The sequence below is a fragment of the Ostrinia furnacalis genome, unplaced genomic scaffold (genome assembly GCF_004193835.3).
Source record: "Ostrinia furnacalis isolate ACB-3 unplaced genomic scaffold, ASM419383v2 OfSCF7487, whole genome shotgun sequence".
NCBI lineage: Eukaryota > Metazoa > Arthropoda > Insecta > Lepidoptera > Crambidae > Ostrinia > Ostrinia furnacalis.
This window is the reverse complement of record NW_021137726.1, coordinates 631,897-647,348: the sequence shown is the minus strand read 5'-3', so window position 1 is coordinate 647,348 and position 15,452 is coordinate 631,897. Positions and strand designations below refer to the sequence as shown.

Genomic DNA, 15,452 nt, shown 5'->3' with positions numbered 1-15,452 from the left:
CGACCATTTTGTAACGGTAACAATTACAGCCCGCGTTTTAAGAACAGTGTCGCTTCTGCTAATTGAAAGGTTCTCAGAGTCTTTGTGAAGGTTTTTTTTAAGTGGTACTTAAATTCTCTATTACATTAGGATGATGGCTAAAAATCTCTATATCCATAGGATAGAATCAGATCTTCATAGTCTTCACTGTCTTATTAAGGTGTTTAGGCTTTGTTTAGCCGCGACCATTTGTAACGGGAACAATTACAGCCCGCGTTTTAAGAACAGTGTCGCTTCTTCTAATTGAAAGGTTCGCGGATTTTTTGTTGGAGCGTTTTTGAAGGGTTTTTTTAGTCCAAAGTGGTACTTAAACTCTCTATAATTTTGTGAAGAAAACCTTCTTAAATCTTCAAGATATATGGCTACTGTAGATGATTAGCAGATTAGAAGGGACAATAGCCAAACATTGTAGGTATAAGACTGGACAATTCAAGATCCGAGGAACTCCGCTGCCGCTGGACTCTTTGTCCTGAAACCTTGCTGTCCCTTTGTGCTGATTTTTTTAAATAAAAAAGCATTCGACGTCTATTTGCTGAGTTTATATGGTTAGGTTATTCTTTACCTGCCAATTGCATTAACAAAACAGAGTTCGACTTACACAAAGAAAATAGATATCCCAGCCCCAACATAGCTTTACAAATTACTATTCAGAGCACTACGATATGGAAATGTAGATATCATACATGTAATTTGGGAGGCAGTGACATATTATGCGGAGGCCTCAATACGCATAAGTAGTGGCAGTCACATGGCAGCCATCAAGCCACCTTTATTGCCGTTTTCATCTCATTTTGTCTGTCTTATCCATGGCACAATAGAAATTAGGGCAGATGGCTCAATCTGTTCTAAAATTTGGTGGGTCACGGTGTTGTGTGTTGCTAGGAGAAAGTATCAGAAACTTGTAAATCTAAGTATCGTCTTTGTACATCATGATGTCAAGTAAAAATTTAAATTAAAAAGCAATTGTTGTGAACCAATTTATTATCATAATTATTATTATATATTATTAATTATTGTATATTTTGGGATTTATTTTTAAAGTCTTCTTAATGTAACCGCAAGTTGTGTTCGCCAGTAAGTGGCTTTACGATTAGTAAGATACTCTAGAATAAGTTTAATATTATCTAATATGTATTAGTGTATAAGCTGTTGGTGAACCTTTTTTATAAAATAAAAATAAAATAAATATTATTATGTTGGCTGTGTTTATTAATACCACTAATTGATTCTTTCGCTGAAAGTTCACGGAACAAAAGCTGTGGGTGTATTTGAAGTAGAACCTAATACATTTTTTTAAAATCCCGTTAACCCTCGTGGTAAGCTAAATAAATATTATTTTATTACGAGTGGGTTCATCCGCGTGGGATTGAACCCGCGTTCTTCCGAAGTAAGGTTGAATTTTGTATTGCTTAATGCTTTTTAACCTTATGATAAGATAATGTACAGTCATCAAATTATGATACTATATTTAATGGCCACCGTAAAAACAACGTCTCCATGCTTAACACTCAATATACTACATCCTCGTGCTATTCGGGCCTTCTGAATCGATGTCCACAATACTCTTACGCAAACTTAAGTGTGTGGAGCATGTGACAGTGTCATCCACGCTAATTCCGAACATTACTCTTGCTTGCCAAATTATTACTTCACGCAAACTCCTTCTCCGTCCCGTATCTCCAAGTGCTAGAGTCTTGTATAGCTTAGCAAATGCTTTCCAAAGTGGTGGTGGCTGTAGGGAAATATATGGAGGTAATGGTGCGCCCTGATGTACGTTATCAAGTGTTAATCAGACATTACGATGTTTAATCCGATGGGGCTAGTGCTGCCATCAGCTATGTATGTATGGGGCTACCTCCACCATATCGAATTACAAATGATCGAAAATCAAAATATCGAACATGTTTCATCGAACGATCAAAATATCGAATGATTAAAATATCGAAAAATCAATTTAGAGGTTCTAATTAAATGTCATAATTATGATTAATGTAAATAAAACATATTCATATAAATTTATTTTTTATTTCCCACTTCAGGGTACCATAGTCAACAAGGAACTCTTACCTCCATCTTCCTACTACACTATGCAACGTAAGATCGACTTTCTATATTTTAATCCTTCGATATTTTGATCGTTCGATCATTTGTAAATTCGATATTCTGAACGTTCGTTATTTTGATCATTCGATATTTTGATCGTTCGATATTTTGATCGTTCGATGAAACGTGTTATATATTTTGATTTTCGATCATTTGTAATTCGATATGGTGGAGGTAACCCGTATGTATCGGACAGTTGATGGGGACGAAGCATTAACTTGTTATGGGTCATAAGGATACCCTCTTATGACTGGTTTATGTTCCACTATGTGTGTAGAAATACCATGTTTGGACTTGCTAGCCTTTAATTTTTAGACAAACATTTATTAATTTTATTTTGTTTTGTTTGTTACAGGTGCCCCGCCCCTGCTTTGCACAGGTACGATGTTTTATACTTATTAAAAACCTTTCTCTTGAATCACTCCATGTATTAAAAAAACCGCATCAAAATCCGTTGCGTAGTTTTAAAGATCTAAGCATACTAGGGACATACAGACAGGAAAGCTACTTTGTTTTATAATAATGTATTGATAGTGATGATGATGCCAGTTATAGGATTAAGATTACACTTAACCCTTAACTGGTATCGTGGGGGCCGCGCGGCCCCCACGCATGACGTTTTCTTTGATTTCTAAGAAGCTACGCATCATGGGCAGCCAATATTTTTGGTATTCTCATAACGGCACTACTCGCGTCTGATGCAGGTGTTTCAGCACTGCATCATTCACTAGGACGAAGTTATACACGTGTTGGGGTCCGCGCGGCCCCCACAATACCAGTTACGTTAGTTTTTTTTCGTGGTAATTTTTATATGTTTTTTGATTTTTCGGTATTGATTCAAGATGCCATGACTTTTAAGTGATAAAACAATAGAAGATACCTAAGAACGAAGTTTTTGATTCCAAATTAGCATGCCAGAAGAAGGATATAGTGATAAAAAATTATAGGTCATTGTGAAGACCTAGTAACCATTTTTCGGTCGATAATGAGGAAATTGATTCTGATTCTCAAGTTATTTCTACATAGAGTGAAGATGAAGATGTTGTAGGACCTGGTTAATCCAGCTGCTATGATAAAATAAATACAATTGGTCTCATAATCCATCATAAAATTTACATTTTTATTTTTATGAAATGATAATTAATTTTTATAAAACATTACTATAAAACTTTATTTATTATGAAGTTCACATATTATGGATTAATTAAAATAATAATATTTTTGGTTAAATACTTCGAAACGATGGGTTTCATGGATATTTGTATCGTTAAAAAAATATTACGCAAAAAGTTCTTACTATTATGTAATCTCTTGTAGTACATACGTAAGAAGGTTAATATAAAATAAAAACTAAATGATTACGTAGAACTAGCCTGATATAAACCATTTATGAACATTTATTCAAGTATATGGGTAAAACATGCTTGCTGGAAGCAAACATAGTATGGGGGCCGCGCGGCCCCCACGATACCAGTTACGTATGTCCAATTTACGATACCAGTTAAGGGTTAACATAGGCCGTATGAAACAAAATTTTCGACGAATCCGAAGCCAAAAATTTTTTTTCATTATTTTTTGGGATAGTACATTAGTAGAGCTACCTCCCTATCAGTACCCCTATCAGTTTGATTCACACCCTGTATGCAGATTAAAAAAATAAACTTTCCTATCAATCAAACGTAGTAGGTACGAATATCTTTATTTATTACTAGCTTTCCGCCCGCGGCTTCGCGCGCGTTGACCCCTGAACCCTATTTTTTTCCAAAATAAAATTTAGCCTATGTTACTCGTGGATACTGTAGCTTTCGAATGGTGAAAGAATTTTAAAAAACGGTCAAGTAGTTTTTGATCCTATTCATTACAACCAAACAAACAAACAAAGTTTTCCTCTTTATAATATTAGTGTAGATTTAATTGAACGAAAGGCATTAGGGAAAACTTTTAAAGAGACGTCATTGTTAATTTGTATGGGTTTCTAAAATAAAACTAGGGACTTATGGCATATATGCTATTTTATATTATTTACCTAGGCGAGTGTATTCGCCCGTGCAAACACAACAGTGAAATGAACACCGTGTATTAACAGCCAACATTGTATTGCGCATAATTTCATATTATTATAGGGTAAACCGTATAGCTATTGCCCACTTAAGGATTTCAAACACATTGAGATGAAAAATTAAAGAAAGTATTTTAATTATCGACCATTTATGACTTTTTTCTTATAACTCAATAAACTGTTAAACAGAATATTAACAGTTTTTAGTTAAAACTTACGTAACTTAGAAAATATTGAAATAAATTTAAAATCCTCCAAAAAGTACAGTCATTGCCCATTACTTACACTAATTGCCCACATCAAAGCACAGTAATTGCCCAGTAATCTTAAAACAAAATAATCAATTTAAAAATGACTAATAGGCTTTAAATAAACAAAACAAAACATTAAACTTAAATTCTAGTAGTACAGTCTTCAAAATTTCAAATTAAATTGCGTTTGGCCTTATTAACTGTATTATCATATTTCTTGAGCTGATGTTGATGAGTCAGAATCCGTAGAGACAGAATCATCTACTTCAAAACATAGATGACGCAAAAATTTGAATTTTATATGTAAATTTTATATGTATTTATTTTTTTATCTTCTTTGATATCAGTTCAAGTAGTTGCTCAGAATGTTCAATTAGCTGTTGGTTATTTTTCCCTAAAGTTGTATCTATTTCCTTACAATTAACATTTTCACTAGTAGATTTAACGTAGGATTTTCATTTTTTGTATTTGCGTTTGAATTTTTATCAATTTTTTCAAGCCAAACCATATTTTTCAGCAATTTATATTGTAGAAAAATTGTTGGATACATCTTGTACAGCTTCGATCGCTTTTTGCAAATTTTCTATGCTATATTGAACTTTTGGAGTCTTTGGCATACTGAAAATGAAACATTAAAAGCCATTTCAATATTTATGCCTGTAAATTGCAAAACAAGTCCAGCAATGAGTAACTTAAACACTGCTACTGCATGGTGGCAACTACTGGCAACACTCTAATAATAATTGCCCTGGGCAATAACTATACATTAACATATGGCAATAACTGAAATGATGGTGGGCAATAACTAAAAATATACAGATTTACGTGCAGTGATTACCCACCGTTAAAATGACCGTTAGAAATCAAATTTTATCAGTTATTTTCATTGATAATGGAAGAAGCACTAATAATTTCATCATGACTATACACCATTAGTTAAATATTAAATGACTTGCAAAAAAAATTTAACCTCTAAGCAAGTAATTCCTTAGTAAAATTGTTAAAGTCTTTACCTGTTTGAGTAACATTTTTACCCGTCTTGACAAAATCCGCCATAACTGTTTTTTTTAGTGTTTCCTATTGTAAATTTTAAATCTACTGTACATTGATCTCGGAGCCATCTACTTAGTAAATTCAAATCTAACTAGAGTGATTCAAAGTCAGCACCTGACAATATTGTTCTTAAAGCGGGCAATCACTACCAGTGGGCAATCACTCTCTGGTTTACCCTACAACTTGCTCCTTCAATCTCATATTAAGCCCATTTCCCACGCATCAAGTGAATATTACACACTTTAGGCGTGAGCCATAGCCTTTAACGCGTTGACGCTGCGACACTTTACCACAGTAAAATTAAAAGTAGGTAACACAAATTTGTTGTACAACGAGTTAACTGCGCACCTGGCAATCGTGACGTCACATCGACGCTCTGGTAGGCTGAGGCGATTGCGGTATAGTGGGAGGGTGAGTCGCATTCGATTCGGTGAGCGAGGTGCGCAGATAGCTTGATCAACGCGTTGAAATAAAAATTACATTAAATTACCAACAGTTGATGTGCGGTCTTGAAACGCGCTCTTTTTCAGGCATATCCACATCAGTATGTAACCGATATTCTTAATAAAGACGCCTAATTAAGTGACGAATACGACTTGAGGCACTTGAACATTACACTAACGATGAACCAGTTTAGATCTTTATCTAAAGGGCTGCAATGGATCGGAGGAATATCACGATGCAACCTAAGAGAGTTTCGGTAATTTTGAACCTGAGATGGTATCTACACGCGAACTTTTGTACACAGTATTCAGTGTCATCATCATCNAAAATATCTCATTTTGCGTCCCGGTTGTAATTTTGATGACTAAGCCGAAAAATCAATATAGAGGTTCTAATTAAATGTCATAATAATAATATGATTAATGTAAATAAAACATATTCATATATTTTTTTATTTCCCACTTTAGGGTACCATAATCAACAAGGAACCCTTACCTCCATCTTCCTATTACACTATGCAACGTAAGATCGACTTTCGATATTTATTTTAATTCTTCGATATTTTGATCGTTCGATCATTTGTAAATTCGATATTCTGAACGTTCGATATTTTGATCATTCGATATTTTGATCGTTCGATGAAACGTGTTCGATATTTTGATTTTCGATTATTTGTAATTCGATATGGTGGAGGTAACCCGTATGTATCGGAAAGTTGATGGGGACGAAGCATTAACTTGTTATGGGTCATAAGGATACCCTCTTATGACGTTTATGTTCCACTATGTGTGGAGAAGATACCATGTTTGGGCTTGCTAGCCTTTAATTTTTAGACAAACATTTATTTATTTTATTTTATTTGTTACAGGAGACCCGTCTCTGCTTCGCACAGGTACGATACGACTTAAACTAAAGACCTTTCTCTTGAATCACTCCATGTATTAAAAAAAACGCATCAAAATCCATTGCGTAGTTTTAAAGATCTAAGCATACTAGGGACAGACAGACAGGAAAGCTACTTTGTTTTATAATAATGTATTGATAGTGATGATGATGCCAGATATAGGATTAAGATTACACTTATCATAGGCCGTATGAAACAAAATTTTCGACGAATCCGAAGTCAAAAATTTTTTTTCATTATTTTTTGGGATAGTACATTAGTAGAGCTACCTCCCCTATCAGTTTGATTCACACCCTGTATGCAGATTAAAAAAATAAACTTTCCTATCAATCAAACGTAGTAGGTACGAATATCTTTATTTATTACTAGCTTTCCGCCCGCGGCTTCGCGCGCGTTGACCCCTGAACCCTATTTTTTTCCAAAATAAAATTTAGCCTATGTTACTCGTGGATACTGTAGCTTTCGAATGGTGAAAGAATTTTAAAAAACGGTCAAGTAGTTTTTGATCCTATTCATTACAACCAAACAAACAAACAAAGTTTTCCTCTTTATAATATTAGTGTAGATTTAATTGAACGAAAGGCATTAGGGAAAACTTTTAAAGAGACGCATTGTTAATTTGTATGGGTTTCTAAAATAAAACTAGGGACTTATGGCATATATGCTATTTTATATTATTTACCTAGGCGAGTGTATTCGCCCGTGCAAACACAACATTGAAATGAACACCGTGTATTAACAGCCAACATTGTATTGCGCATAATTTCATATTATTATACAACTTGCTCCTTCAATCTCATATTAAGCCCATTTCCCACGCATCAAGTGAATATTACACACTTTAGGCGTGAGCCATAGCCTTTAACGCGTTGACGCTGCGATACTTTACCACAGTAAAATTAAAACGTAACACAAATTCGTTGTACATCCAGTAGGCCTAAGATGCGCGCCGCGAAAAGCGGTTATCACGCCATTTTATCGATTTTGCTCAAACATTTTGACGTCGATAAAAGTTATCACGGCGCGCATCTTAGACCTACTGGTTGAGTTAACTACGCACCTGACAGCAGTGACGTCACATCGACGCTCAGATAGGCTGGGACGAATGCGAGGAGATTTGCAGTTTAGTGGGAGGGAGAGTCGCATTCCAGCGAGGTACGCAGTTAGCTCGATAAATTGCGTTGAAATAAAAATGACATTAAATTACCAACAGTTGGTATGCGGTCTTGAAACGCGCTCTTTTTTCAGGCTTATCCACATCAGTATGTAACCGATATTCTCAATAAAGACGCCTAATTAAGTGACGAATACGACTTGAGGCACTTGAACATTACACTGATGATGAACCACTTTAGATCTTTATCTAAAGGGCTACAATGGATCGGAGGAATATCACGATGCAACCTAAGAGAGTTTCGGTAATTTTGAACCTGAGATGACATCTACGGGCGGGTTTTTGTACACAGTATCAGTGTATCACTACAGAACCAAGGCGTTTTACGTATGGAGATGATTTACTGTTTCCTTTTAGTATACCATAGCCTTTAACGCGTTGACGGCAACGATATAACACTACGAATTACGGAAGCACCCGCTAAATTATGCATATCTATTCAAATTGCCTATAAAGTGAGCCAAACAAAGCTTACATCAAATTGGTAATGGAATTGAGATTTCGGGGGAGCTTTATGGACAAGCATTATTACAATACTAAAGCAACTGCCATTGAAATGTTCATAAGGCTCACTCTCCACTGGAATAATTTATGAGAGCGTAAAAATTAAAACAAGGCTGTAACACCGTTTAAGCTGAATGCTTTGTCACTTTCTTTGAAATGTGGCTCAACGGAAAGGTTGAAAACAGTGTTTTAATTAATACAGCGTTAGACTTTACGAGTAAGGGATAATAATACCTACTTACCGTATTTTTCCACTCTCGAACATGTATGTAGGCAACTACACAATATGTATTGGGGCAGAATGCTTACATAATCGACCCGCCCACATTTACATTTAGGTAACTACAGCAATGGATATATGAACAGAAAGGTTTACTGAAAAAGTACTATCTTCCTTGATAGGTAATCAACTGAAAAGGCCTCAAATAATACCTACGCATTTCACAGTTTCTTCATACGCTCATTATAGGAAGATTTTATTTTTAGTTTACATAATTAATAAATAGGGAGAACGCGTGTATCAGCTAAGCAAAACTCGTACACGTAAAAACGATTATGAACGCATAAAACCAAGTAAGGGTTGCTACGCGACCAAGTGCGGCAGATTTTGGTTTAGTACGAGTGTGTACTCGTAATATCATTATAATTAGCTGTAAGTAATTCTTATTGTGCGTTACGAAATCGTATATGCTTATAGAGCGACTGCCAGTTCTTCCTAGCTTTCCACTTCTGAAATACCCCAATACATATCTCGGAAATAAACACTACGATGCTTGCAGCATACATAAACCCTATAAACATAAATGCTCCCAAGAGATGCTGGATGCTCAACGGTTCTATCTCGCTTGCCCCTTCAGCATTCGCGGTGTGGATCAACAACTCCTGGTTCCATTTATCAATCAAGCCGTTTTCCGAGACGCTCCTTATTATAGTGTTGAATCTCTCCAACATCGGAAACCATTTCCGAGCCAGCAGAACAACCCCGTATTTGTACAGGTTATCGCTCTCAGGAAAGCAATAGATCAACGGTTTCCCCTTCCCCAATCTCTGGTCGGCGTAAGCGGCTTGTCTCCTCGACGAAACAACTGCAAAATTCCTATCCTTAGCCGCTCGTTTTATCCCCTCGGCGAATGTTGTCGAGTTATATTTGCGATACAAATAAAACGAACTCGCGTTATTAGTCTCAAAATAGGATCGGTAAATCTCTCTGCCTCCCAAAGGAATTCTTGACTGTATCAGATCAGTCTCGGTGCTTATCTGCTTTTCGAAGCGCGGGTGCATTAGGAAACTCCGCAGGAATGATTCGTAGGAAATCCCCATGTTTACACTGAAGCAGAGCCAACCGAAGATCAGAATCCGGAACGTGGCGCTCTTCGGCTCGAACGATGCGCCCCACCCTAATAACATGCTAAAGGTCATTAACAGGGAATTTGTTGGCCATTTAGTGACTTTTTGATTATTTTCTCTATAATACATGTAGTGGAACAATAATCCCATTACGAACAAACTGCCGAAGGTGGCTACCCATGTCGACCATTGAAAAATAATCACCAAATTATTCCATGTTGACGCTTGCCCTGCTTTAGGTACACACCAAGTCATTTCATCTTGCGTGTAGCTCACAGTAGGATGAAACCACCTTCTAATTGTTCTAGTCACTTCTATATTGCCTATCACCATGTCTACCTCATCATCGCGCAACACGCCATACGCTCCAGTGGCGGTACCATTCCAATAAACGTTCCCCCAATTTTCAGGTACATCTGAGGTTCTCATAACAAGGCTCATGTTTGTAAATTGAGTTATTATCTTGACCAAGTTTATTTCTCCACCTTTTTGAAAAACATAAGCATCGTTATAACTTGTGTTAGATAGTTTCATTGCCGGTGGCAATACATACGGCTCCGAAACAATAGCATAAGTCACTAATGGACAACCTTTCATGTCTAAAGGAAACATTTCCTTCTGTGTTGCTAATTCGTGGATGACATTATCCTTACATTTATCTAAAATGTATACCGAATCACATTTTCCTCCGCAATTTGTGTCACTATAAGGAGTCCAAGTGTAAGAAATAACTTCTTTCTCCTCGGGAGAATATATGAATATAATGCTTTTGAAAAGTTTGTAATGACGCAATTCGTTTATAAATTCAATGGCTGTCTGCTCGGCGTCCTCAGTTTTATTCAGCTGATAAAATACAATGGCTTTGGCTAATGGATTCCAAGTGGGCAATTTGTTTAGCTGCAGTATGTTTCTCGTTAGTTCGGATTTCTCTTCTAAAATCAGCATATAATTTTTGGCTTTCTCAGGAAAATGGGATGCGTTCGCGTGTGGATAAAAAGAATCCTTTACCATCACGGAGTACTTAATGCCTCCGTGGATGGTTTGCAACAATAGCACTTGTGTCGTGGAAGCATAGGAGTTGATGTTGATTATCACGATGCTGCCGCTTAAAGCTTTCTTTTCCACGAAATATTTAGCGGAGAGTTTTAAAACGCATTCTGCGGTTTTTGCTGTTTGCTCAGAATTTCCAGTTGTCGTCAGAAGTGAATTCTCGTTTATCGTAGCAGAAACGTGAAGCGCAAAAAATAAAGGTAGAAATATTATCGTGCACATTATGTCTTCGCCAGCTCCAAAGCGAATCGAGACGGAATCGATAACAGAGAAGTTTTTAGTTAGCAAAGTTTCCAGGGGTTCATAACTAGTGGCATTCTTATTAGATTCGAGACCTAGTTCATGAATATTTTCCTTATACTTTGAAAATGTATTAAATTTCTGTAGAAAAAGAGACGGGCACGAGTCTTTTGATTCTTTTTGCTTAAGTATTTTAGCATTTAAATTGGTTCTTATTCGGATTTTTTAATAACATTATTTACGCAAATTAGCCAGCGCAAATTGAATATTTCACCCACTAAATAATGGATTACTCATTAGCATAATTTATGAACGAGTAGACAGATACAATATTTGAATAATGCATTTTGTCGTAATACTATGTACTTACCTAAGTTAAACGATAATAATAATATAGGTACTTTTGCTTACCTTCAAATACTTTCATAACGGATTCGTACAAAATAAGCCTTACGTATAGGCAATATTTTAACTTTCGAAACTTTGTAGTTTTGACTGTGCTTTGTTAGTGGAGATTCGCGTTTTTTCGTGTACTTATAGATCAATTCCTTGTAAACTGTTATTCACTCCTTTCGTCTTTACCTATGATATTTAATTAGATTTGACATTTCAAAACAAAATAGCGGCTATCAAAGTTCATAATCCACTTAAAATAATAACCGCCCTTGAACAATCCTTTGTTCAAGCGATTTAAAGAATTTTCATATTCACTGATTTCTTACCTAAAAGTCTAGCGAATGTCATTTCTGCGTGCCTTCATGTAAGAAAGTATCATTATTAATGTTAATACTTGAAGGCATCCCATTACGTTTGCAAATTGAATTCTGCATAAAGAATCATAAATTCAGTACTTGGTTGGGGCAACATACAACAGCTGTACGTCTACTAGAATACCTATCTCCTGAAAAGATCAATACAAAAAGATTTAAGCTGTATTTATGTTTGTACGGGAAGAGCCTGGATGCGGGCAGCGCAGGACCGTGCATTGTGGAAAACCTTGGAGGAGGCCTTTGTCCAGCAGTGGACGTCATTTGGCTGAAACGAACGATGTATGTGCAGGACCTACTACATTTAAATGACAACTAGCTTTTATCCGCGGCTTCACCCGCGTAAAATTTAGTTTGTCACAGATCGTCATAAAAGCCTATTTGTAATTTTGAGATATAAACAATAATACTGTAAAGTTTCATCAAAATTTGTTCCGTAATTTTTGCGTGAAAGAGTATCAAACATCCAGACATCCAAACTTTCGCATTTATAATATTAGTAGGATTCAACATTCCTAAACCATTTTTTTTTGCGTAATTTAATTACACAATTTCATATTCAGTATCAAAACTACCTATGTCACTGCACTACGATATAGGTAAGCCTCTCTCAATGAGCGCCGCCAAACACGATCTTCCGTCTTTTTCATCTAGCCATCTGCTACTGGTACTAATTTTAGTGACAAGTCCAATCCACCCTACCATACGTTTTCCTAGAAGTGCTCTACTTTAAAGGCTATTTACTATATTTTGACGTTCATAAGTGCCAGTTGTGGTCTAAACTGAGTTAATATTTTTTTATTTGATTGGATTTAGGTATTTAATCCACAGTTTTCTGGTTCTTATGGCTAATTTCTTTGTCTTGTCACTGTATTTTTTAAAGCTAAGAAAAAGTGAACGTTCTTCGTTCGTGTGCCAACAATATGAACATAAGCTAGAGCTTTTTTTCCAAGCCTTTTTCTAAATACCTTAGTTTAACATGTTGGACAGCATAATTTATGAACGAGTAGACAGATACAATATTTGAATAATGCATTTTGTCGTAATACTATGTACTTACCTAAGTTAAACGATAATAATAATATAGGTACTTTTGCTTACCTTCAAATACTTTCATAACGGATTCGTACAAAATAAGCCTTACGTATAGGCAATATTTTAACTTTCTAAACTTTGTAGTTTTGACTGTGCTTTGTTAGTGGAGATTCGCGTTTTTTCGTGTACTTATAGATCAATTCCTTGTAAACTGTTATTCACTCCTTTCGTCTTTACCTATGATATTTAATTAGATTTGACATTTCAAAACAAAATAGCGGCTATCAAAGTTCATAATCCACTTAAAATAATAACCGCCCTTGAAGGATTGTTCAAGTGATTTGAATTTTCATATTCACTGATTTCTTACCTAAAAGTCTAGCGAATGTCATTACTGCGTGCCTTCATGTAAGAAAGTATAATTAATAATGTTAATACTTGAAAGCATCCCATTGCGTTTGCAAATTGAATTCTACATAATTATAATAAGAATCATAAATAATTCAGTACTTGGTTGGAGCAACATACAAAAGCTGTAAGCTGTCTACTAGAATACCTATCTACTGAGAAGATCAACAGAAAAAGATTTAAGCTGTATTGTGTATGTGCAGGACCTACTACATTTATATGACAACTAGCTTTTGCCCACGGCTTCACCCGCATGAAATTTAGTTTGTCACAGATCGTCATAAATGCCTATATAGCATATAATATTAGCCTACGTACCTATATGTAATTCTGGGTTATAAACAATAATACTGTAAAGTTTCATCAAAATTATTTTAGTAGTTTTTGCGTGAAAGAGTAACATACATCCAGACATCAAAACTTTCGCATTTATAATATTAGTAGGATCTCTGAAGCTCTTTACTTCACCAACATTCCTAAACCATTTTTAGTAATGTTTATGACACAATTTCATGTTCAGTATCAAAACTACCTATGGCACTGCACTACGATATAAACATCTCTTAAGGAGCGCCGCCAAATACGATCTCCCGTCTTTTTCATCTAACCATCTGCTACTGGTACTAATTTTAGTGAGAAGTCCAATCCACCCTACCATACGTTTGCCTAGAAGTGCTCTACTTTAAAGGCTATTTTTTACTATATTTGCCAGTTGTGGTCTAAACTGAATTAATATTTTTTGATTTGATTGGATTTAGGTATTTAATCCACAGTTTTCTGGTTCTTATGGCTAATTTCTTTGTCTTGTCACTGTATTTTTTAAAGCTAAGAAAAAGTGAATGTTCTTCGTTCGTGTGCCAACAATATGAACATAAGCTAGAGCTTTTTTTCCAAGCCTTTTTCTAAATACCTTAGTTTAATATGTTGGACATCATATTTTCGGAATCAGTAGGTACCTATTCCGAATATTTAATAAACAGGTACTTAAATCTTGAATAACTTGGAACTGAACAAGTTTCGGACATAGTGACATATGCCTTATATGACTGCAAATAAGCTCTACTTTCGCCCCTATCAAGGAATGTATCGCATTTCCTGTCACCCTGTATTGATTACATATTGATATGAGAATTGTATGGGGAAATCAAAACAACTGCTCGTATAATTTACACAATATATTATTATTTCCAAAAAACTGTCGCTTTACATAAAATTAAATTTGGTCCGACCGTAGTCGAGGTTTTAACAACTTTTTGTAAATGGTGTAACAAATTAAAGTATTCATATCCATGTTGAGCTAAATGTACATCTGCCACTGTGTTACAAAGACAAACATACAAACATATTTATACAAGGCAATATCTACAATGTTTAATAATATTTCTAACAACAAAATTGCTATGACAGCTAAATCAATTTAAGAAAAATTTTGTGTAGGTAATTTTCAACAATAAGTTTTTACGTATTACTTACACACAACATTGTTCTATATCTCTATGAACCGATCAATATAAGTAATATGTTCGTTATTTTCTATTTACATAACGCTGAATAATATTAATTAAAACATGTTGAGTTGAAGAACAAAAAAACTAAACTGTATTAAAATTTCTTGTCGATAAACTATTTGGATATGTAAGTAATTATTGCAGACACAAATAACTTCCATAACACAGTGTACAGTTGGATAGAATAGAAAGTACAATAATTTTGACATAAACTAAATCATTACACGGTAAAACTCGCCAACCACATCAACTTTACCTCTAAAATTGACAGATAAACAAATTATTGTTGATACTTGATAATAACATTTTGTGCCGTAAAACGAGTGTGAAGTACACCGTACCATACCGCTTAAATTACAATATCATAATTGTTAACTATTTACAATAAATGCAACTTCAAATACCTAAAACCTGTGCTTCATAACAATCTATATAAATATGTTATTTTTTCGTCTTAATTTAAAGCTAATTTAATTTTTAATCGGAAAGAGGAAAACGGGACGGTGGATGTACAATACATTCTAGTTGTAAAAATATAGAAGCAGTTTATTTACTTACAAACAATT

The 15,452-nt window shown here is 35.0% G+C and overlaps 1 protein-coding gene and 1 long non-coding RNA gene across 2 annotated transcripts in view; one reads left to right on the top strand and one right to left on the bottom strand.

The window, feature by feature from the left end:
• Positions 1 to 9,123: 9,123 nt before the first annotated feature.
• On the bottom strand, positions 9,124 to 11,154 carry LOC114364922 (uncharacterized). The gene has a single exon (XM_028321279.1). The coding sequence runs from the start codon at positions 11,148 to 11,150 to the stop codon at positions 9,195 to 9,197; it is 1,956 nt and encodes a 651-aa protein (XP_028177080.1). The 5' UTR covers positions 11,151 to 11,154; the 3' UTR covers positions 9,124 to 9,194.
• A 3,402-nt stretch (positions 11,155 to 14,556) lies between these two features.
• LOC114364886 (uncharacterized) overlaps positions 14,557 to 15,452 on the top strand; it is a 6,338-nt gene continuing 5,442 nt past the window's right edge. Inside the window, exon 1 of the long non-coding RNA XR_003656886.1 lies at positions 14,557 to 14,617. This is a non-coding gene — a long non-coding RNA (uncharacterized LOC114364886). The remainder of the gene's footprint in view (positions 14,618 to 15,452) is intronic.

Excerpts from the sequence above, each read along its gene's own strand:
- LOC114364922 (XM_028321279.1), bottom strand. The coding sequence starts at position 11,150 with ATGTGCACGATAATATTTCTACCTTTATTTTTTGCGCTTCACGTTTCT.